The sequence below is a fragment of the Engystomops pustulosus genome, chromosome 3 (genome assembly GCF_040894005.1).
Source record: "Engystomops pustulosus chromosome 3, aEngPut4.maternal, whole genome shotgun sequence".
Classification (NCBI taxonomy): Eukaryota; Metazoa; Chordata; class Amphibia; order Anura; family Leptodactylidae; genus Engystomops; species Engystomops pustulosus.
The window spans coordinates 13,458,323-13,482,481 of NC_092413.1; the positions used below are offsets into that span (position 1 = coordinate 13,458,323).

The following is a 24,159-nucleotide window of genomic DNA, read 5'->3' on the forward strand; positions in this document are numbered from 1 at the left end:
AGTTATAGTCTTGTACATAGGGGGCAGTATTATAGTAGTTATATTCTTGTACATAGGGGGCTGTATTATAGTAGTTATATTCCTGTACATAGGGGGCAGTATTATAGTAAGTATATTCTTGTACATAGGGGGCAGTATTATAGTAGTTATATTCTTGTACATAGGGGGCAGTATTATAGTAGTTATATTCTTGTACATAGGGGGCAGTATTATAGTAGTTATATTCTTGTACATAGGGGGCAGTATTATAGTAGTTATATTCTTGTACACAGGGGGCAGTATTATAGTAGTTATATTCCTGTACACAGGGGGCAGTATTATAGTAGTTATATTCTTGTACATAGGGGACAATATTATAGTAGTTATATTCCTGTACATAGGGGGCAGTATTATAGTAGTTATATTCCTGTACATAGGGGGCAGTATTATAGTAGTTATATTCTTGTACACAGGGGGCAGTATTATAGTAATTATATTCTTGTACATAGGGGCAGTATTATAGTAGTTATATTCTTGTACATAGGGGGCAGTATTATAGTAGTTATATTCCTGTACATAGGGGGCAGTATTAAAGTAGTTATATTCTTGTACATAGGGGGCAGTATTATAGTAGTTATATTCTTGTACATAGGGGGCAATATTATAGTAGTTATATTCTTGTACATAGGGGCAGTATTATAGTAGTTATATTCTTGTACATAGGGGGCAGTATTATAGTAGTTATAGTCTTGTACACAGGGGGCAGTATTATAGTAGTTATATTCTTGTACATAGGGCGCAGTATTATAGTAGTTATATTCCTATACATAGGGGGCAGTATTATAGTAGTTATATTCCTGTACATAGGGCGCAGTATTATAGTAGTTATATTCTTATACATAGGGGGCAGTATTATAGTAGTTATATTCCTGTACATAGGGGACAGTATTATAGTAGTTATATTCTTGTACATAGGGGGCAGTATTATAGTAGTTATAGCCTTGTACATAGGGGCAGTATTATAGTAGTTATATTCCTGTACATAGGGGGCAGTATTATAGTAGTTATATTCTTGTACATAGGGGGCAGTATTATAGTAGTTATATTTTTGTACATAGGGGGCAGTATTATAGTAGTTATAGTCTTGTACATAGGGGGCAGTATTATAGTAGTTATATTCCTGTACATAGGAGCAGTATTATAGTAGTTATATTCCTGTACATAGGGGGCAGTATTATAGTAAGTATATTCTTGTACATAGGGGGCAGTATTATAGTAGTTATATTCTTGTACATAGGGGGCAGTATTATAGTAGTTATATTCTTGTACATAGGGGGCAGTATTATAGTAGTTATATTCTTGTACATAGGGGGCAGTATTATAGTAGTTATATTCTTGTACACAGGGGGCAGTATTATAGTAGTTATATTCCTGTACACAGGGGGCAGTATTATAGTAGTTATATTCTTGTACACAGGGGACAATATTATAGTAGTTATATTCTTGTACATAGGGGACAGTATTATAGTAGTTATATTCTTGTACATAGGGGGCAGTATTATAGTAGTTATAGTCTTGTACATAGGGACAGTATTATAGTAGTTATATTCCTGTACATAGGAGGCAGTATTATAGTAGTTATATTCTTGTACATAGGGGGCAGTATTATAGTAGTTATATTCTTGTACATATGGGGCAGTATTATAGTAGTTATATTCCTGTACATAGGAGGCAGTATTATAGTAGTTATATTCTTGTACATAGGAGGCAGTATTATAGTAGTTATATTCTTGTACATAAGGGGCAGTATTATAGTAGTTATATTCCTGTACATAGGAGGCAGTATTATAGTAGTTATATTCTTGTACATAGGGGCAGTATTATAGCAGTTATATTCGTGTACATAGGGGGCAGTATTATAGTAGTTATATTCTTGTACATAGGGGGCAGTATTATAGTAGTTATATTCTTGTACATAGGGGGCAGTATTATAGTAGTTATATTCTTGTACATAGGGGGCAGTATTATAGTAGTTATATTCTTGTACATAGGAGGCAGTATTATAGTAGTTATATTCCTGTACATAGGGGGCAGTATTATAGTAGTTATATTCTTGTACATATGGGGCAGTATTATAGTAGTTATATTCTTGTACATATGGGGCAGTATTATAGTAGTTATATTCTTGTACATAGGGGGCAGTATTATAGTAGTTATATTCCTGTACATAGGGGGCAGTATTATAGTAGTTATATTCTTGTACATAGGGGGCAGTATTATAGTAGTTATATTCTTGTATATATGGGGCAGTATTATAGTAGTTATATTCTTGTACATAGGGGCAGTATTATAGTAGTTATATTCTTGTACATAGGGGCAGTATTATAGTAGTTATATTCTTGTACATAGGGGGCAGTATTATAGTAGTTATATTCCTGTACATAGGGGGCAGTATTATAGTAGTTATATTCCTGTACATAGGGGGCAGTATTATAGTAGTTATATTCTTGTACATAGGGGCAGTATTATAGTAGTTATATTCTTGTACATAGGGGCAGTATTATAGTAGTTATATTCCTGTACATAGGGGGCAGTATTATAGTAGTTATATTCCTGTACATACGGGGCAGTATTATAGTAGTTATATTCCTGTACATAGGGGGCAGTATTATAGTAGTTATATTCTTGTACATAGGGGCAGTATTATAGTAGTTATATTCTTGTACATAGGGGGTAGTATTATAGTAGTTATATTCCTGTACATAGGGGGCAGTATTATAGTAGTTATATTCTTGTACATAGGGGGCAGTATTATAGTAGTTATATTCCTGTACATAGGGGGCAGTATTATAGTAGTTATATTCCTGTACATAGGGGGCAGTATTATAGTAGTTATATTCGTGTACATAGGGGGCAGTATTATAGTAGTTATATTCTTGTACATAGGGGCAGTATTATAGTAGTTATATTCCTGTACATAGGGGGCAGTATAATAGTAGTTATATTCTTGTACATAGGGGGCAGTATTATAGTAGTTATATTCTTGTACATAGGGGGCAGTATTATAGTAGTTATATTCTTGTACATAGGGGGCAGTATTATAGTAGTTATATTCCTGTACATAGGGGGCAGTATTATATTAGTTATATTCCTGTACATAGGGGGCAGTATTATATTAGTTATATTCCTGTACATAGGGGGCAGTATTATAGTAGTTATATTCCTGTACATAGGGGGCAGTATTATAGTAGTTATACTCTATAGTTACACAGGGGGCCGTTATATGTTACTCAGTATCTTGTTCTATTTATGTATGGAAGTCATTTAACTAAACTTGTACATGATTTGATCTATTTGTCTTTCCTACATGATGTACACTCAGTAATACTGGATCTCGCCCCATGTTCTCTGGTTTCTGGACACCCTTCACTGCAGTGTTAACTCCTGAAGCTGAGATAAATATTTGTGCTGTAATGAATGACAAAATGTCACCGCCGAGGAGAAATAAAAACACATTAGCACTTTGTTTTAAGTTAAATAAACTTTCTTTAGAGTAATTACTTGAGGTGTTTTACTGTGTAGGATCCAGTTGTCCATCGCCATCTAGTGGATGACTGCAGTATTTCATGTATAGAAGGTGGAGCAGATCAGACAGCAATTAGGTTTACAAAATCCGCTTTGATTTTAACTTTTTTTAAAAAATTTTTTTTATGATTTCCTGTGCATTTATCTAACCCCAGAACCTTTATTTTTCTGTTTCCAAGGTTACAGTAATTTTGTAAATGATCATAAATAGTCTACCCTTAAAGGGATCCTGTCAGCAGGTGTGACCAGACTGCAGCCAGTGTTAGATATTGTCCCTTGAGAGGGGTTTAATCGTACCCCTGTTTATGTTGTTAGTAGCAGCGGGACTGTTAAATTGGATTGGATTTATTTTCCAGGACTGTACAGGCGTTGTGTCCACACACTGCTGTGCTCTGTGCTCTCTGCGAGTAGTGTTACATTTTTCCCCTGAGAGAAGTGTAATTATACATTTGTGTATATTGTTATTAGCAGCAGGACTGTTAATTATGGATTCAGATTTCAGGATTGTTGCTTCTCCAAGTAAACTGGAGACATGTGTTTCCAGTGCTGTTCTCTTTGCTCTCTGTTAGGTAGTGTGTCTGGATAGCTGCTAAATCAAACATTTGTGTTGTTAGTAGCAGCAGGACTGTTAATTATGGATTTGCATTCCCGGAATGTAGCTTCTCGGTTTGGGCTTGGGGCGTACCCTCACACTGCTGTGTTTTGTGCTCTTTGCAGCTACTGTTAGGCAATGTATGATGCTTAATCATACATATGCTTTCTTAGTAGCAGCAGGACTGTTAAATATGTATTTATATTCCAGGAATATAGGTTCTCCAATGGCACTGCAGGCGTGCCCTCACACTGCTCTGCTCTGTGCTCTCTGCAGTCAGTGTTATTTATTCTCCCTAGATAACTGTGTCATCAGACTTTTGTGTATGTTGTTAGCAGCATCAGGACTGTGAAAAATGAATTTATATTTCAGGTTGTAGCTTCCCCAAGAGCCCCGGGGACCTGTCCTCTCACTTCTGTGCTTTCTGCCGCCTGAGGCGAGATTTTCATCTCAGATGCGGCCCTGATCCTTCCACCGATGGCCATGTAGAACCAGGTCTGTGGACTATCACACAGTCCTAATGTCCTGGTAGAATATTTCCTACCACCTAGTGTGACCTGCAACCATGAAGCTTCTCCTATCACCTTGACTGTTTTCAACCATCAATCCTGCAATACTGATAATAATGATTAATTTATATAATATATATAAATATATGAATGGTCCATACAAAAAAAAATATGGTGATAACTTGTTTCAGATTAAATCAAATCAAAAGACGAGGGGGCACTGTCTCTGTCTGGAGAAAACAAGGTTTAATCACCGGAGGCGACAGGGCTTTTTTTACTATGAGAACTGTCAATCTGTGGAATAGCCTGCCTCAGGCGCTGGTCACAGCAGGGACAGCAGAGAGCTTCAAGAAGGGTCTAGATGTATTTTTACACCTAAATAACATTGATGGTTATGTTATATAGAATTGTTTCCCCTAAATCCCTTCCTCATCCAATCCCTTCCCTTCCTTGGTTGGACTTGATGGACAAGTGTCTTTTTTCAACCGTATAAACTATGATACTATAGTTGAGTCCAGTAACCCCCCTTGAAGTTTATATACAGAGCTTTAGATATATAGGGGATCATTTACTAAGGGCCGGATTCGCGTTTTCCCGACGTGTTACCCGAATATTTCCGATTTGCGCCAATTTTTCCTGAATTGCCCCGGGATTTTGGCGCACACGATCGGATTGTGGCGCATCGGCGCTGGCATGCACGCGACGGAAATGGGGGGGGGGGTGGCCGAATGAAAACCTGACGGATTCGGAAAAAACGCCGCATTTAAAACAAAAAATGTGTTGCGAAAATTACACTTACCTTCACCAGGTATAGGCCGGTGAATTTCAGGCCATTCCGGCGCGCCTGCGGGGAACTTCAGCGCAGCAGCGCCACCTGGTGGACGGCGGAGGAACTACCTTAGTGAATCCCGGCCGGACCCGAATCCACCGCAGAGAATGCGCCGCTGGATCGCGAACGGACCGGGTAAGTAAATCTGCCCCATAATGTTACTATGTTGTATCATCCTTGTGTAACAACCCTACTAGCTTATTGTGATGTCCCTGCTCATCCTGCCGCAGTCTACACAGCAAAGCTGTACATGAATACACAGCGTAAAGACTTTTCCTGTGGATCGCCGCATAATAAACAGCTAAAAATGTAAAAATAAATTATAATAAAATAAAGACTTTCCCGAAGCAGATATTTTATTTTACATCAGCGCCCCCCCCCTCCGTTCTTTAATACAAAGCTACCGATTGAAGTAAAACAAAGCGTCCTGTGTTATAGTGGAGACGTCTTCTCCTCGCCGTGATGGATTTCGCCTTTCACGTTACTGTACACACTTGTATAAAACATAGCGCGGGCCCCAAGAAAAAACTCACCCTGATGGCTGCTGTGTTTACAGTGCGGGGGCCATAAAAGCTCAACCTATTGAGGAATTATCTCTTCAATCGTTTACCGGAGAACAAAACATTCGCTAATTGCCGTCACAATGTTTCTCTGCGGCCTCTCATCCCGCCGGCGCATTGGTTTATTATTACTTAACTTATTATGGAAAATTGTAGGAGAAAAATATGGCCCGGATTAGTGGAAGACAACACATTCCAGGGCTAAGCCGGGGGTAATAAAACTGCGCCAGAGCTCCCGACGCACAGCGCCGTGTAAACACGGATTCGTTGTGCCCAAAGACACTTTTCAAAAACAAATTTATTGGTAATATTTTTGAGAAAAAATTATCTTGTACCATATACACTCAGCGGCCACTTTATTAGGTACACCATGCTAGTAACGGGTTGGACCCCCTTTTGCCTTCAGAACTGCCTCAATTCTTCGTGGCATAGATACAACAAGGTGCTGGAAGCTCCTCAGAGATTTTGCTCCATAGTGACATGATGGCATCACACAGTTGCCGCAGATTTGTCGGCTGCACATCCATGATGCGAATCTCCCGTTCCACCACATCCCAAAGATGCTCTATTGGATTGAGATCTGGTGACTGTGGAGGCCATTTGAGTCCAGTGACCTCATTGTCATGTTCAAGAAACCAGTCTGAGATGCTTCCAGCTTTATGACATGGCGCATTATCCTGCTGAAAGTAGCCATCAGATGTTACAGGGTACATTGTGGTCATAAAGGGATGGACATGCTCAGCAACAATACTCAGGTAGGCTGTGGCGATGTACCATGGGGCCCAAAGACACCATGACACCACCACCACCAGCCTGACCCGCTGATACAAGGCAGGATGGATCCATGACACCACCACCAGCAGCCTGACCCGCTGATACAAGGCAGGATGGATCCATGACACCACCACCACCAGCCTGACCCGCTGATACAAGGCAGGATGGATCCATGACACCAGCACCACCAGCCTGAGCCGCTGATACAAGGCAGGATGGATCCATGACACCACCACCACCAGCCTGACCCGCTGATACAAGGCAGGATGGATCCATGACACCACCACCACCAGCCTGACCCGCTGATACAAGGCAGGATGGATCCATGACACCACCACCACCAGCCTGACCCGCTGATACAAGGCAGGATGGATCCATGACACCACCACCACCAGCCTGAGCCGCTGATACAAGGCAGGATGGATCCATGACACCACCACCACCAGCCTGACCCGCTGATACAAGGCAGGATGGATCCATGACACCACCACCACCAGCCTGAGCCGCTGATACAAGGCAGGATGGATCCATGACACCACCACCACCAGCCTGACCCGCTGATACAAGGCAGGATGGATCCATGCTTTCATGTTGTTGACGCCAAATTCTGACCCTACCATCCGAATGTCGCAGCACAAATCGAGACTCATCAGACCAGGGAACGTTTTTTCCAATCTTCTACTGTCCAATTTCGATGAGCTTGTGCAAATTGTAGCCTCAGTTTCCTGTTCTTAGCTGAGAGGAGTGGCACCCGGTGTGGTCTTCTGCTGCTGTAGCCCATCTGCCTCAAAGTTGGACGTACTGTGCGTTCAGAGATGCTCTTCTGCCTACCTTGGTTGTAACGGGTTGCGATTTGAGTCACTGTTGCCTTTCTATCAGCTCGAACCAGTCTGCCCATTCTCCTCTGACCACTGGCATCAACAAGGCATTTCCGCCCACAGAACTGCCACTCACTGGATGTTTTTTCTTTTTCGGACCATTCTCTGTAAACCCTAGAGATGGTTGTGCGTGAAAATCCCAGTAGATCAGCAGTTTCTGAAATACTCAGACCAGCCCTTCTGGCACCAACAACCATGCCACGTTCAAAGGCCTCAAATCACCTTTCTTCCCCATACTGATGCTCGATGTGAACTGCAGGAGATTGTCTTGACCATGTCTACATGCCTAAATGCACTGAGTTGCCGCCATGTGATTGGCTGATTAGAAATTAAGTGTTAACGAGCAGTTGGACAGGTGTACCTAATAAAGTGGCCGGTGAGTGTATATATATATATATTTTTTTTTTTGAATTTGAAGAACATGACATTTATTAAGGCTGCGTTCACACTAGTGTCAGAAAAAAAAACGGATAATGAATAAACTGAACATAACTGAAGACAAGTCAGTTTTTAACATTTATTATGACAAATCATCCATGGGGGGGATATTCATCATAATTTTTTGGGGGTAATTTTTTGCCATTTTTTGGCGCAGTTAATAAATTGGTCTCTAAATTGCAACTTTTTTAGGTGTAGATTAAAATACATCACTTAGTGGTTTTGAGTTTCTGCTCCTTATTTGACATAGTGTGTGGGGGGGGGGGGATTCACTAATTGTGGCGCAAGCACGACTGTCGGCATCGGAGATCAGTCTCCGCAAAGCACAGCCCGATGTATTAAAGCGGCGCACAGCTGTTAGCGATTACTGGGTAGACAGACCAAATCAGTCGTGCGCCAGAAAAATGCTGACAGTAATGAAGTGTGCAACCAAATCTTACATGGACTGTGCCTTAATTTTGCTCTCTGACCAATTTTTTCCTGGTCTATTGTGCGCCAAAAATTGCGCCTAAAAATGCCGACAAAATACACATAAATGTGAAGGATAATGTGGAAACGTTAGGCCACGCCCACTTGCACCCAAAAAAGATGGAGGAGTCGGGATAGTCGGAAACATCGGTTCTTTCTGGCGCAAACTCATTATAAAAAAAAAACATTAAAATCCCGGCATTTTTTTTGGCGCAGATTTTTTACTGCATCCATCATTGTTTTTTCCATGAAAAAAACCTCATGTGTATCAGATAACTGCCTCACTGAGCAAAAGGGATGACAGTAATTTTACACTGATGTCAATGGGGATTGCTAAACCTCTGTTCTTTACTTTAACGGAGCGAAGGAACAGAGGTTTAAATGGCAGTGTGAACTGAGCCTAAAAAAAAACTTAAAAAAAACTTTTATACAAAGATTTAACAACAAGCTTTACAACTGTAATGTATTCTCATCGGAGGAAAATGATTCCTTCTCCTCTTACTTTGGCTCTTATCATCCTCTCTCCTTCGCTACTAATTTGCTTCTCACGCCGAAGTTTTTGTGAATTTTACTTTGCTACGGGCAGAGGTTTATTGAGGTGTCAGATTACATGGAAGTCTGAGGAGAGGGGAGGGGGAGAGAGTCACAGGAGATCGGATCACAGTGTTTGGGGGCGGCTTGATTTCAGCCCCCCCCCGATTTCTGTTGCATGCGAGCCGGCGCCGATGCGCCACAATCTGATCATGTGCGCCAAAAACCTGGGCCAATTTAGGGCAAAATGGAAATATTTTGGAAACCCGACGGAATCGCGGTCCGCGGACCCTTTGTAGATGAGCCCCAGTGTGTCTGGCTTAGTTGCGGCCTAACAGTGGCACAGCAGTCATAGTGTAGGCCTCTTCTACATGCCACTTAGTAAAAACCACATACACAGAGAACCCTAGCGTTGAACCTATATTTATAGGATCTATGTCTCAACCTCTGGAATGTTCCAGGGAGCTAGCCAATTAACAGCCCGAAGCAGCACTAAGTGACAATACTTTAGGATAAATAAAACACATTGGGGCACAATTACTTAGTCCCAGCGACGCTAAATGGAAATCGTCGGGATGTCCGACAAAAGTGCGGTCCGCAGGGCCCTTAGTAAATGAGCCCCATTAACTGCTTAGTAACAGACCTACTTCTAGCACTGGTTGTTACACAATGCCGCCTACTAAGGGCGACTTCTAGGGGAAGGTGATTTGGAAAAACCTGTAGTTCTGAGTTACAGAGGCCCGTAGGGTGATCAGTCCTATTGGGTCCACTCCAGCAAGGTTTCTAGACTATAATGACCAAACTCTGGGACATTACACATTGGGGCAGATTTTCTTACCCGGTCCATTCGCGATCCAGCGGCGCGTTCTCTGCGGTGGATTCGGGTCCGGCCGGGATTCACTAAGGTAGTTCCTCCGACGTCCACCAGGTGGCGCTGCTGCACTGAAGTTCCCCGAGGCCCGCTGGAATGCCCTGAAGTACACCGGCCTATTCCTGGTCAAGGTAAGCGCGTGTCCAGCGACACTTTTTTTTTAAAAATGCTGCGGTTTCTCCGAATCCGTCGGGTTTTTTCGTTCAGCCACACCCCCCCCGATTTCCATCGCGTGCATGTCGGCGCCGATGCGCCAAAATCCGATCGTTTGCACCAAAAACCCCGGGGCAATTCAGGGAAAATCGGCGCAAATTGGAAATATTCTGGTAACACGTCGGTAAAACGTGAATCGGGCCCTTAGTAAATGACCCCCGTGGTGTCCTTCTGACCCTTGGGGAAGGTAGACTTCTGGTGACCATCATGGCGGAGGTTACATATACTATTGCAGTTCCATCATATCAGTCCATTCAATCTATTCCATTCCATAGGACGATGACCACTGGGACACCAGGTCACACACAACAACATTTATTGCGTCATCACAATCAGCAGGACACTTCCAGCAGGACAATCAGCTCCCTTCCAGTGAGTGCCAGTCAGGATAGCGATCACTTCTGATTGGTTGACAAACATTACACAGAATTGAATTAATTTTAGGATTATGATAGTGGACGCTCAGTATGTTATCTGGTACACAGGATCCCCGACTCGTAGTGGACCCGTCTTCAGCACTTTCAGAAACTGACCAAATAGCGGAGAGGATTTATACACTTCTTTGTCCTCCTCATCGCAGAGACGATAACTGAAAGAAATCACATGGCAAGCGTCTGTGTTGTCTTTTGTACATAAAGCTTTATCATCTTTAACCCCTTAACGACCGGGCCCTTTCTAGTCTTTTCACTTCCATTTTTCACTCCCCACCTTCAAAAATCTATAACTTTTTATTTTTCCATATAAGGAGCTGTGTGACGGCTTGTTGTCTGCGTAACAAATTGCGCTTCATAGTGATGGTGTTTAATTTTCCATGCCGTGTACTGGGAAGCAGGAAAAAAAACCCTCCAAATACAGTGAAAATGATGAAAAAAAACGCATTTATGCCGTTTTCTTGTGGGCTTGGATTTTACGGCTTTCACCGTGCGCCCCAAATGACCGCTCTACTTTATTCTTTAGGTCGGTGCGATCACAGGGATAACACATTTGGTTTTTTCTAATGTTTTCATACATTTACAAAAATTAAAACCTCCTGTACAAAAATTTTTTATTTTTTCATTTTGCCATCTTCTGGCGCTAATAACTTTTTCATACTTCAGTGTACGGAGCGGTGGGTGGTGTCATTTTTTGCAACTTTTGATGACGTTTTCAATGCTGCCATTTTTAGGACCGCACAAGCTTTCGATCACTTTTTATATAATTTTTTAATAATTTTTAACATGGCAAAAAAAAGTGCCATAACGCAGTGAAAAAAAGTTATTATTTTTTGATAGATCGGGCATTTTCGGGCGCGTCCATACCGGATGTGTTTATGATTTTTACTGTTTTATTTAGAACTATATACTTACCCGGTCCATTCGCGATCCAGCGGCGCGTTCTCTGCGGTGGATTCGGGTCCGGCTGGGATTCATTAAGGCAGTTCCTCCGACGTCCACCAGGTGGCGCTGCTGCGCTGAAGTTCACAGGCCTATTCCTGGTGAAGGTAAGCGTGAGTCCTGCAACACTTTTTTTATTTTTAAATGCGGCGTTTTTTCCTAATTTGGCGGGTTTTCGTTCGGCCCCCGATTTCCGTCGCGTGCATGCCAGCGCCGATGCGCCACAATCCGATCGCGTGCGCCAAAATCCCGGGGCAATTCAGGGGAAATCGGCGCAAATCGGAAATATTCGGGTAACACGTCGGGAAAACGTGAACCGGGCCCTTAGTAAATGACCCCCAATGTGTCTCCATGGTAACAGACAAAAACAGACGTGTCGTCTGAGCCTGAATTCTTACTCCGTTTCATCTCTACTTGTTGGAATAGGTTTGTAACCATGGAGACACATAAATCTGCTTAGGAGCTGGATACGGAATATGATATTTGATTTTTCTTCTATAATTTACATTTAAAGGTTTTTTTTTTAAAATAAATTTAAGGCAGATTTTTTGAAATTATAAACTAGTATTTTCATTGGGTCTCCCATGTGGAAGGGTCACCTACCTGCGCAGTGTTTCCAGTGGCTCCTTCATGTTAATAATTCCAGTATCAGGATCCACAGTGGTCAGGATACATCTGTCCAACAAGATAAAGCAGGAGTCACTGGACCCATTGACCTTACCTGTAAGAGATTATGGGGGAAGGAGGGGGTGCACTGACCTGGGACACGGCATGACACGTCTCAGAGTCACATGACTGCCAATCTGTATTTCTTTCCAGATGTCCTGTATATTAATTAAAAAATATTAAGATTTTTGCCCTGAAACAAGCAACTCATGTATAGAGTATAACAGTGTGATATTGTAATGACCCACAGGTGGGGGTCTTGACTAATTTCTACAGCATCCCCTTTAAGAGCCATCATCTCCCTTTATCTATGAGCTCAGCTATAGATTGCCCAAAGAGGGTGTTTGTACTGACATTTCATTATGTTCTGTTACCAAATAGTTAATACTCTGTTTATCGTAAAAATGTATCTGTTGTGCTCGCCTGAGGAGATGCAGGCTGTCTTATTGGCTGATTCCCCAGAACACTCCAGAGACTCGGCCCTGACTCAGCACTGGCTTCTGGGTCTTGTGCTAAAGATTTTGGAGACACACCACAGATTTGCGCTGCTTTTGTAGCAGAGCTGACATTGTTCAAAGATTTGCCCAGCATTGCAAGCCTCTGCTACAAAGAGGAAGACAGCTTTAACCCCTGCTGCAAGGGAAGAGTATCCGCACTGGAACAAACCTTTGGACAGCCTTTTGCATGTCCTCAGAGACAAAAGTTTTACAGCCGGTTACTGCTGCTGACAGGGGGAACCTTGTTGTCAGTCGGCCTACCCGTCTTCGTGCTTCACTGGGCTGGCCCTGGCGGGTGTGGATGAGGCCCACACTAGGACTGCGCTACAGTGACAATCACGGCTAGGCCACAACCAAGCCAGCCACTCAGTTCCTAATATCCAGTTGTCCCAATACACTGTCAGTCCCCTATGGGGATGTTGCAATAACATTTCTTGTCTGGAAATCTAAGTATCACAAATTCTTCCCTTGCTCACTGCACTGAGAGTTATGATACTCGACTGCCTCTTCTGTCCAAAGGTAGCAGTAAGTCAGTATATATACAAGTAAGGGAAGCAACTAGGAGAAAACTACACTTGTGGTGGCACCTGTCTGTATGGTGGAGACTACAGAGTGATAGCGGACATATTACCCTTTCTTAAAGGGGTATTTTATGACGCATTTATTCATTGATCCTTAGACTCTGTAGTAGGTTTCTGTCTATGATTGATCTCCTTCCATAGAATTCTAACTGTATGGTAAATTTGAGTCTAAGGTATGTGCACCTCTCCGGTAGCTTTCCTTCATTCCTAAAATAACTGAAATAGAATCACTCCTCAACACGTACAACCGGCATCTAATCCATGTTAGACAGCGCTGTACCGTACATAGAGCAGAGCTGCCGTATCTAAGCTGAAATTATTGAGGGATCTATCGTTCATAGAGCTGTAGAGTTGGTCTATTTAATCTCTAAGACATTATACAGTTGTCTTACCTTACAGATACTGTATCTAATCTACCATTATAGAGGTATCTATCATCAACAGAGCTGAGCTGCTGTATCTAAGCTGCCATTATAGAGATATCTAGTGTACACGTAGCTGAGCTGCTGTATCTAAGCTGCCATTATAGAGATATCTAGTGTACACGTAGCTGAGCTGCTGTATCTAAGCTGCCATTATAGAGATATCTAGTGTACACGTAGCTCAGCTGCTGTATCTAATCTACCATTATAGAGGTATCTATCATCAACAGAGCTGAGCTGCTGTATCTAAGCTGCCATTATAGAGATATCTAGTGTACGCTGAGCTGCTGTATCTAAGCTGCCATTATAGAGATATCTAGTGTACACGTAGCTCAGCTGCTGTATCTAAGCTGCCATTATAGAGATATCTAGTGTACACGTAGCTGAGCTGCTGTATCTAAGCTGCCATTATAGAGATATCTAGTGTACACGTAGCTCAGCTGCTGTATCTAATCTACCATTATAGAGGTATCTATCATCAACAGAGCTGAGCTGCTGTATCTAAGCTGCCATTATAGAGATATCTAGTGTACGCTGAGCTGCTGTATCTAAGCTGCCATTATAGAGATATCTAGTGTACACATAGCTCAGCTGCTGTATCTAAGCTGCCATTATAGATATATCTAGTGTACACGTAGCTCAGCTGCTGTATCTAAGCTGCCATTATAGAGATATCTAGTGTACACGTAGCCCAGCTGCTGTATCTAAGCTGCCATTATAGAGATATCTAGTGTACACGTAGCCCAGCTGCTGTATCTAATCTACCATTATAGAGGTATCTATCATCAACAGAGCTGAGCTGCTGTATCTAAGCTGCCATTATAGAGATATCTAGTGTACACGTAGCCCAGCTGCTGTATCTAAGCTGCCATTATAGAGATATCTAGTGTACACGTAGCTCAGCTGCTGTATCTAAGCTGCCATTATAGAGATATCTAGTGTACGCTCAGCTGCTGTATCTAAGCTGCCATTATAGAGATATCTAGTGTACACATAGCTCAGCTGCTGTATCTAAGCTGCCATTATAGAGATATCTAGTGTACACGTAGCTCAGCTGCTGTATCTAAGCTGCCATTATAGAGATATCTAGTGTACACGTAGCTCAGCTGCTGTATCTAAGCTGCCATTATAGAGATATCTAGTGTACGCTCAGCTGCTGTATCTAAGCTGCCATTATAGATATATCTAGTGTACACGTAGCTCAGCTGCTGTATCTAAGCTGCCATTATAGAGATATCTAGTGTACACGTAGCTGAGCTGCTGTATCTAAGCTGCCATTATAGAGTTTCCTTATAGATGTTTCTTATAGGATAGAGGGGACGGCATTATAAATCCTCCCTGCTCATTCTACGAGTGTTCCCGTCGTGTACCCCTAGATGGCGCCACCTGACTGTCCTATAACCTGGATGGGATCGGTCTTGAGCTGTGATCCACTTCTATGAACTGATTCCAATAGTAACAATAGTAACAATAGTAACAATAGTAACAATAGTAACAATAGTAACAATAGTTTCAGGATGATTCCAGCCATAACATTCCCGGAGGTTTCTCCGCTACATTAGATACTTGCTGAAAGTCACCAATTTCCAGGGACTGTCCTAAATTTTTGGAAGCAATCGTGGCCAATTCCTCAACTAATAGATTGTGTTTAGTTCCTTAAAGGGGTATTTTAGAACATAGTTATTGATTACACATCCTTAGACTCTATAGTAGACAGATCTCCTTCGGTAAGTCCACCTCTTTGGTACGCTCCATCTTTGGTCATTTTCTCTATGTGGTATCTATGTCTCTTTACTAGGTCTTGGTTTATGGTAGGTTCTCCTCTATGAGAGGTCACAGGCTTTATGGTAGGACTGAAGCTTTTGGTAGGCCTCCCACTACGCTAGGTGTGTTTCTGTGGTTGGATCTGACCTTCCTTAAATTTGTCTATTGCCTCATACTATGGAAGGTCCAACCTCTATGGTAGGTCTTCATCTATAGGAGCCCACGCTCTGTGTTAGATCTTCCCCCTTGGTATGTCCACCACTAGGGCTGGTATTCTGCTATAGTAGCCCTCTCTATATGGTAGGTCATCATCTTTGATAGGAAAAGACCTACCATATAGGGAGGACCTACCATATAGGGAGGACCTACCATAGAGGAACGGCAAGCATAAAGAAACACCTGTCCAAGTAGTAGACCTGAGATAGGAAAAGACCTACCATATAGGGAAAACTAGCATAGAGGAAGAGCTGTCCTAATGGTGGATCTAAGATAGAGAAAGACCTTCCATATAAGGAGGACCTACCATAGAGGAAGGGCTAGCATAGAGGAAGACCTGTCCTACTGGTAGACCTGAGATAGGGACAGACCTTCTATATATGGAGGACCTACCATAGATGAGGACCTTACATAGGTAAAGACCTACCATAGAGGAAGACCAACCCTAGTGGTGGACATACCATACAGGAAGATCTAACAACAGGTCCTTCCTATATGGTAGGTCTTTCCCTATCTCAGGTCTACTACTTGGACAGGTGTTTCTTTATGCTTGTAGTTCCCCCGTATATGGAAGGTCTGTCCCTATCTCAGGTCTACCCCTAGGACAGGTCTCCCTCTATGCTAGCTCTCCCTTTATGGTAGGTCTTTACATTTGGTAGATCCTCATCTATTGTAGGTCCTTCCTATATGGTAGGTCTTTCCCTATCTCAGGTCTACCACTAGGACAGGTCTCCCTCTATGCTAGCTCTCCCTTTATGGTAGGTCTTTCCCTATCATCTATGGTAGATCTTCCTCTATGGTAGCCCTCCATTTATGGTAGGTATTCCCCTATGGTAGGTGCACCTCTATGGTAGGTCTTTCCCTATCGCCTATGGTAGGTCTTTCCCTATGGTAGATCCTCCCTATATGGTAGGTCTTTCCCTATCATCTATGGTAGATCTTCCTCTATGGTAGCCCTCCATTTATGGTAGGTATTCCCCTATGGTAGGTGCACCTCTATGGTAGGTCTTTCCCTATGGTAGATCCTCATCTATTGTAGGTCCTCCCTATATGGTAGGTCTTTCCCTATCGCCAATGGTAGGTCTTCCTCTATGGTAGCCCTCCATTTATGGTAGGTGCATCACTATGGTAGCCCTCTCTTTATGGTAGGTATTCCCAGGGCCGCATCTGCCATGAGGCGAGATGAAAATCTCGCCTCGGGCGGCGGAATGCGGCCCTCTTTAAAAGCGGCATTTTGCAGCTCCAATGTGGGCGATTCGGGCGCCCACATCTCCCTTCAGATAAATCACACCTGTCTCTTTAAGAAACAGGTGCGATTTACATGCGGAGCGGCGCATTCTATATATACTTTTTTTTACTGGGGAGGCTGTGTACATTTATAAGGGGCCAGATCCCATTTTTCCTGGGGTGGGGGGCTGTATATATTTATATGAGGGGCCAAATTCTTATTACAGGGGGGGGGGGGGGCTGTATATATTTATATGGGGGGCCAAATTCTTATTACACTGGGGGGGGCTGTATATATTTATATGGGGGCCAAATTCTTATTACACTGGGGGGGGGCTGTATATATTTATATGGGAGCCAAATTCTTATTACACTGGGGGGGGGGGCTGTATATATTTATATGGGGGCCAAATTCTTATTACACTGGGGGGGGGGGGCTGTATATATTTATATGGGGGGCCAGATTCTGTTTATTCTGGGGGGTTGTATATATTTATATGGGGGGGGGGGCATACTCTGTTTATTCTGGGGGGCTGTATATAGTTATATGGGGGGCAGATTTTGATTATACTGGGGGGGGGGGCTGTATATATTTATATGGGGGGCCAGATTCTGTTTATTTTTGGGGGGCTCTATATATTTATATGGGGGGCCAGATTCTGTTTATTTTTGGGGGGCTCTATATATTTATATGGGACCAGATTCTGTTTATTCTGGGGGGGGGGGGCTGGTATATATTTATATGGGACCAGATTCTGTTTATTCTGGGGAGGGCTGTATATATTTATATGGGGCTGGATACTGTTTATACTGGGGGGCCTATAAAAATAAATTATATATATATATTCATTAGGGGGTGCTATATATTTACATTAATCAGGGTAGTTCTCTATATAAATTCACATGTAACATAATAACTGGGTGGGATATATTATTCATAAGATACAATAGATTACTTTGCATCATGTAAAACAAATGTTTGGGGGGGGGGGGTCTGTATTAATAAATTGGGGGTGTTGTATATTGATTGGTGCTTAGCATGCTATAATTCCAGTAGAATATTTATATATAATGAAGGGATGTGTTATATGTGGGGTAGCGTGCGGACAGTTGTGTTGTGAGGAGTATATATTATTTAGGAGCGCAGTGTTGTTATCCAGGAGACCTTGTACTGTAAGTGACTGTGGTGTTTTTAGGGACGCCGGGTGGAGATGCTGCACGGAGCTGAAGATATCTGGCCGTGAATTCACCTGTGATACGTCATGGATTGGAGAACCCGGAATAAAGTTCTCCTGATGGAAGAGATTGTCATCTATAAGGTACTAGATGCCACTAATGCCTCTCAGATCCTGTAGTCAGTCACACAGTGTCAGGGAGCTGTCTGTGGGGATGTTAATTGTTAGTAAAGTTTTCAGCATTTTCTGAACAGGGAGGGGGGGGGGGCAGCATTTTCTGAACAGGGAGGGGGGGGGCAGCATTTTAATATTCGCCTCAGGCAGCAAATATGCTAGAATCGGCCCTGGGTATTCCCCTATGGTAGCCCTCCATTTATGGTAGGTATTCCCCTATGGTAGGTGCACCTCTATGGTAGGTAACGATTGAACAGTAGTAAAGCAGAGAGTCTCACCTCACCAAAGGCCTCACATCCGGAGATCACGATGTTGGGACGGAAGTTTCTACTCGTTATTTTATTTTCCAGTTTGTGGTTGAGATTTTCCAGCGATGCTTCCGAGAGCAGCAGAAGGGGGGCAAGATCAGGGTACGCCACCTGCAGGACAGGGTGGGGATTACACAACAAACATGCAACTCACAGCTTCTGACCACAAAGAATCAGAGGTGCGACCTTTTATACCCTTTCCCTGAAAGCAAACTTCAAGCTGGGGGATGGGGGATGGGGCGGTGTACCCATTGGGGCAGATTTACTTACCCGGTCCTGTCGCGATCGAGCGATGCGTTCTCCGTCGAAGATTTGGGTCGTCCGGCGATTCACTAAGGTCGTGCGCCCGATGTCCACCAGGTGTCGCTGCTGCGCTGAAGTCCACCGGAGTTCACCATCCTATCCCGGGTGCAGGTAAGCGTGTGTCAAGCGACACCTGTTTTTAAAAGAAATACGGCGTTTTTTCCGAATCCGTCGGGTTTTCCGTTGCATGCATGCTGGCGCTGATGCCCCACAATCCGACCGTGTGCGCCAAAAACCCAGGGCAATTCGGGGCAAACCGGTAATTTTCGGGAAACCCGACGAAAAAGAGCGATTCGGGCCCTTAGTAAATGACCCCCATTGTTTCCTATTAACCTTCTAGACTGGAATTCTTCAACATTCTAAATTTCCAGATATTCTCTAGTCACAACCAAGGCTGCACTTTTAAGTGATCAATCAGGCAATAGCATAAATCCCACAGAAGGAACCAATAGCAAATCTCTCTCCATGTCTCTAGTCCTGGACCAGTCCCCACTGACACCTCACTCGTGTGGAGTTCCCCTTTAACTTCTCTCCTGTATCTTACTGACCCGATCGTTCTCGTCATACATAGGATACTCGTTCTTAGGATTCCTCGGCTTCATTTGGTCTTCAAAGCAAACAATGCGGTAAGTCTGGGAGCTCCTTAAGAAACTGGTAATCCAATCGGAGGCCTCGTCTCCACAGTCTCTTCCCTGGACCTCAAAGCCATAAATCCTGGAAAAAAAGGGGGATCACAGGAAAATGAAGGCGTCATCTATGGTCCGTGAGATCAAATTTTTGAAGTAATCTTGGGCCCCAATATAAGACAGTATGCATTATGATCTGGAGCTCCTCCCAGTGGTGGTTGTATATACAGTATGTAGTAATCTCCTGAGCTCCCCCTAGTGGTGGTTGTATATACAGTATGTAGTAATCTCCTGAGCTCCTCCTAGTGGTGGCTGTATATACAGTATGTAGTAATCTCCTGAGCTCCCCCTAGTGGTGGTTGTATATACAGTATGTAGTAATCTCCTGAGCTCCTCCTAGTGGTTGTGTATATACAGTATGTAGTAATCTCCTGAGCTCCTCCTAGTGGTGGTTGTATATACAGTATGTAGTAATCTCCTGAGCTCCTCCTAGTGGTGGCTGTATATACAGTATGTAGTAATCTCCTGAGCTCCCCCTAGTGGTGGTTGTATATACAGTATGTAGTAATCTCCTGAGCTCCTCCTAGTGGTGGCTGTATATACAGTATGTAGTAATCTCCTGAGCTCCCCCTAGTGGTGGCTGTATATACAGTATGTAGTAATCTCCTGAGCTTCCCCTAGTGGTGGCTGTATATACAGTATGTAGTAATCTCCTGAGCTCCCCCTAGTGGTGGTGTATATACAGTATGTAATAATCTCCTGAGCTCCCCCTAGTGGTGGTGTACGTACATTATGTAGTAATCTCCTGAGTCCCCCCACCCCCTTAGTGATTGTGTATATATAGTATGTAGTAATCTCCTGAGCTCCCCCTTGTGGTGGTTGTATATACAGTATGTAATAATCTCCTGAGCTCCCCCTAGTGGTGGTTGTATATACAGTATGTAGTAATCTCCTGAGCTCCCCCTAGTGGTGGTTGTATATACAGTATGTAGTAATCTCCTGAACTCCCCCTAGTGGTGGCTGTATGTACAGTATGTAGTAATCTCCTGAGCTCCTCCTAGTGGTGGTGTATATACAGTATGTAGTAATCTCCTGAGCTCCCCCTAGTGGTTGTGTATATATAGTATGTAGTAATCTCCTGAGCTCCTCCTAGTGGTGGTTGTATGTACAGTATGTAGTAATCTCCTGAACTCCCCCTAGTGGTGGTTGTATATACAGTATGCAGTAATCTCCTGAACTCCCCCTAGTGGTGGCTGTATGTACAGTATGTAATAATCTCCTGAGCTCCTCCTAGTGGTGGTGTATATACAGTATGTAGTAATCTCCTGAGCTCCCCCTAGTGGTGGTGTATATACAGTATGTAGTAATCTCCTGAGCTCCTCCTAGTGGTGGTGTATATACAGTATGTAGTAATCTCCTGAGCTCCCCCTAGTGGTTGTGTATATATAGTATGTAGTAATCTCCTGAGCTCCTCCTAGTGGTTGTGTATATACAGTATGTAGTAATCTCCTGAACTCCCCCTAGTGGTGGCTGTATGTACAGTATGTAGTAATCTCCTGAGCTCCTCCTAGTGGTGGTTGTATATACAGTATGTAGTAATCTCCTGAGCTCCCCTAGTGGTGGCTGTATATACAGTATGTAGTAATCTCCTGAGCTCCCCCTAGTGGTGGCTGTATATACAGTATATAGTAATCTCCTGAGCTCCCCCTAGTGGTGGCTGTATATACAGTATGTAGTAATCTCCTGAGCTCCTCCTAGGGGTGGTTGTATATACAGTATGTAGTAATCTCCTGAGCTCCCCCTAGTGGTGGCTGTATATACAGTATTTAGTAATCTCCTGAGCTCCCCCTAGTGGTGGCTGTATATACAGTATTTAGTAATCTCCTGAGCTCCTCCTAGTGGTGGTTGTATATACAGTATGTAGTAATCTCCTGAGCTCCTCCTAGTGGTTGTGTATATATAGTATGTAGTAAATCTCCTGAGCTCCCCCTAGTGGTGGCTGTATATACAGTATGTAGTAATCTCCTGAGCTCCTCCTAGTGGTGGTTGTATATACAGTATGTAGTAATCTCCTGAGCTCCCCCTAGTGGTGGCTGTATATACAGTATGTAGTAATCTCCTGAGCTCCTCCTAGTGGTGGCTGTATATACAGTATGTAGTAATCTCCTGAGCTCCTCTTACTGGTGCATGTATATACAGTATGTAGTAATCTCCTGAGCTCCCCCTAGTGGTAGTTGTATATACAGTATGTAGTAATCTCCTGAACTCCCCCTAGTGGTGGCTGTATGTACAGTATGTAGTAATCTCCTGAGCTCCTCCTAGTGGTGGTGTATATACAGTATGTAGTAATCTCCTGAGCTCCCCCTAGTGCAGTGGTGGCGAACCTATGGCACTAGTGCCAGAGGCAGCACTCAAAGCACTTTCTGTGGGCACCCAGGCCATCACCCCAGAATGAAGTTCACCAGACAGGACTCAAAGAATCTTCATGCAGAATCTTCTTGCAACAATAGACAAATTTGCCCTCCTCCTTTTAACTGAGTTGCTGTCCTCAGGAGGCTGATACGATTGAAAGTTGTTAAAGAACAGGGAAAAATAAATTACTGCTTAAATTCCTGTGCTGGCACTTTGCAATAAATAAGTGGCTTTTGGTTGAAGTTTGGGCACTCAGGCTCTAAAAGGTTCGCCATCACTGCCCTAGTGGTTGTGTATATATAGTATGTAGTAATCTCCTGAGCTCTCCCTAGTGGTGGCTGTATATACAGTATGTAGTAATCTCCTGAGCTCTCCCTAGTGGTGGCTGTATATACATTATGTAGTAATCTCCTGAGATCCTCCTAGTGGTGGCTGTATATACAGTATATAGTAATCTCCTGAGCTCTCCCTAGTGGTGGTGTATATACAGTATGCAGTAATCTCCTGAGCTCCCCCTACTGGTGCATGTATATACAGTATGCAGTAATCTCCTGAGCTCCCCCTAGTGGTGGCTGTATATACAGTATGTAATAATCTCCTGAACTCCCCCTAGTGGTGATTGTATATAAAGTATGTAATAATCTCCTGAGCTCCCCCTAGTGGTGGCTGTATATACAGTATGTAATAATCTCCTGAGCTCCCCCTAGTGGTGATTGTATATAAAGTATGTAATAATCTCCTGAGCTCCCCCTAGTAGTGGCTGTATATACAGTATGTAATAATCTCCTGAGCTCCCCCTAGTAGTGGCTGTATATACAGTATGTAGTAATCTCCTGAGCTCTCCCTAGTGGTGGCTGTATATACAGTATGTAGTAATCTCCTGAGCTCCCCCTAGTAGTGGCTGTATATACAGTATGTAGTAATCTCCTGAGCTCCCCCTAGTGGTGATTGTATATAAAGTATGTAATAATCTCCTGAGCTCCCCTAGTGGTGGCTGTATATACAGTATGTAGTAATCTCCTGAGCTCCTCCTAGTGGTGGTGTATATACAGTATGTAATAATCTCCTGAGCTCCCCCTAGTAGTGGCTGTATATACAGTATGTAGTAATCTCCTGAGCTCCCCCTAGTGGTGGCTGTATATACAGTATGTAGTAATCTCCTGAGCTCCCCCTAGTGGTGGCTGTATATACAGTATGTAGTAATCTCCTGAGCTCCCCTAGTGGTGGCTGTATATACAGTATGTAGTAATCTCCTGAGCTCCCCTAGTGGTGGCTGTATATACAGTATGTAGTAATCTCCTGAGCTCCCCCTAGTGGTGATTGTTTATACAGTATGTAATAATCTCCTGAGCTCTCCCTAGTAGTGGCTGTATATACAGTATGTAGTAATCTCCTGAGCTCCCCCTAGTAGTGGCTGTATATACAGTATGTATGTAGTAATCTCCTGAGCTCCCCCTAGTGGTGGCTGTATATACAGTATGTAGTAATCTCCTGAGCTCCCCCTAGTAGTGGCTGTATATACAGTATGTATGTAGTAATCTCCTGAGCTCCCCCTAGTGGTGGCTGTATATACAGTATGTAGTAATCTCCTTCAGATAAAGATCCAATTCCTGCCTTTTTCTGTAACTGTGTGTATCTCTCTGTTCCAGGTGCTATAGAACAGAAGATAGAAGTGTTTGAAACGTGCTGCTTTTAAACTTGACTCATCTCAGGTAAAATCTGACTCTTCTCTGCATATTGTCATATGACTTTGGAGGAAATTTTTTATAGGTAAACGGGTGATATTTCACACAAATTCTAGAACAGATATTTCATCCCTTACCTAGGAGGGGTGGGGGTGGGGGGTCTGCTAGTTTGATGGGGTAGCATCTGGTGTCAGGTTCCCTTTAATGACTTTCCTATAGTCACACACCTACCGCTGTGACTATGAGGTTTTGTCCTGTGTTATATTACGTACTTGCATGTAAAAACAGCATTTGTTTTTGGGAGCTTGAGGGGGATTTGGAGATCTTCGGTATCTGGGGCACGGAGGGTTAAGTGACCTTTGTCACAGGTCGCAGTTATCAGCACCATCCGGGGCTCCTGCCGCGCTGTCACGTAGACCTTGTCCTCCTTCACAACCAGCCAATGCCTGCAATACGAAGATTATCAATCAGGTAATAGGTCTCATACACGTCCATCATACAGA

The 24,159-nt window shown here is 43.2% G+C and overlaps 1 protein-coding gene across 2 annotated transcripts in view; it reads right to left on the minus strand.

Annotated features, from left to right (window-relative positions):
• LOC140120996 (mitochondrial amidoxime-reducing component 1-like) overlaps window positions 1-24,159 on the minus strand; it is a 42,526-nt gene that overhangs the window by 13,673 nt on the left and 4,694 nt on the right. Inside the window, exons 2-7 of one of the 2 annotated variants that reach the window (XM_072140093.1) lie at window positions 23,929-24,102; window positions 19,482-19,647; window positions 18,601-18,741; window positions 12,360-12,424; window positions 12,204-12,275; window positions 10,527-10,816 (exon numbers count right to left, since the gene is read on the minus strand). In XM_072140093.1, coding sequence (XP_071996194.1) covers window positions 10,690-10,816; window positions 12,204-12,275; window positions 12,360-12,424; window positions 18,601-18,741; window positions 19,482-19,647; window positions 23,929-24,102 — 745 coding nt within the window. In that variant the 3' untranslated portion in view covers window positions 10,527-10,689. Of the gene's footprint in view, window positions 1-10,526; window positions 10,817-12,203; window positions 12,276-12,359; window positions 12,425-18,600; window positions 18,742-19,481; window positions 19,648-23,928; window positions 24,103-24,159 lie in introns of those variants that run through there. The other variant, XM_072140094.1, reaches the window with a different exon arrangement.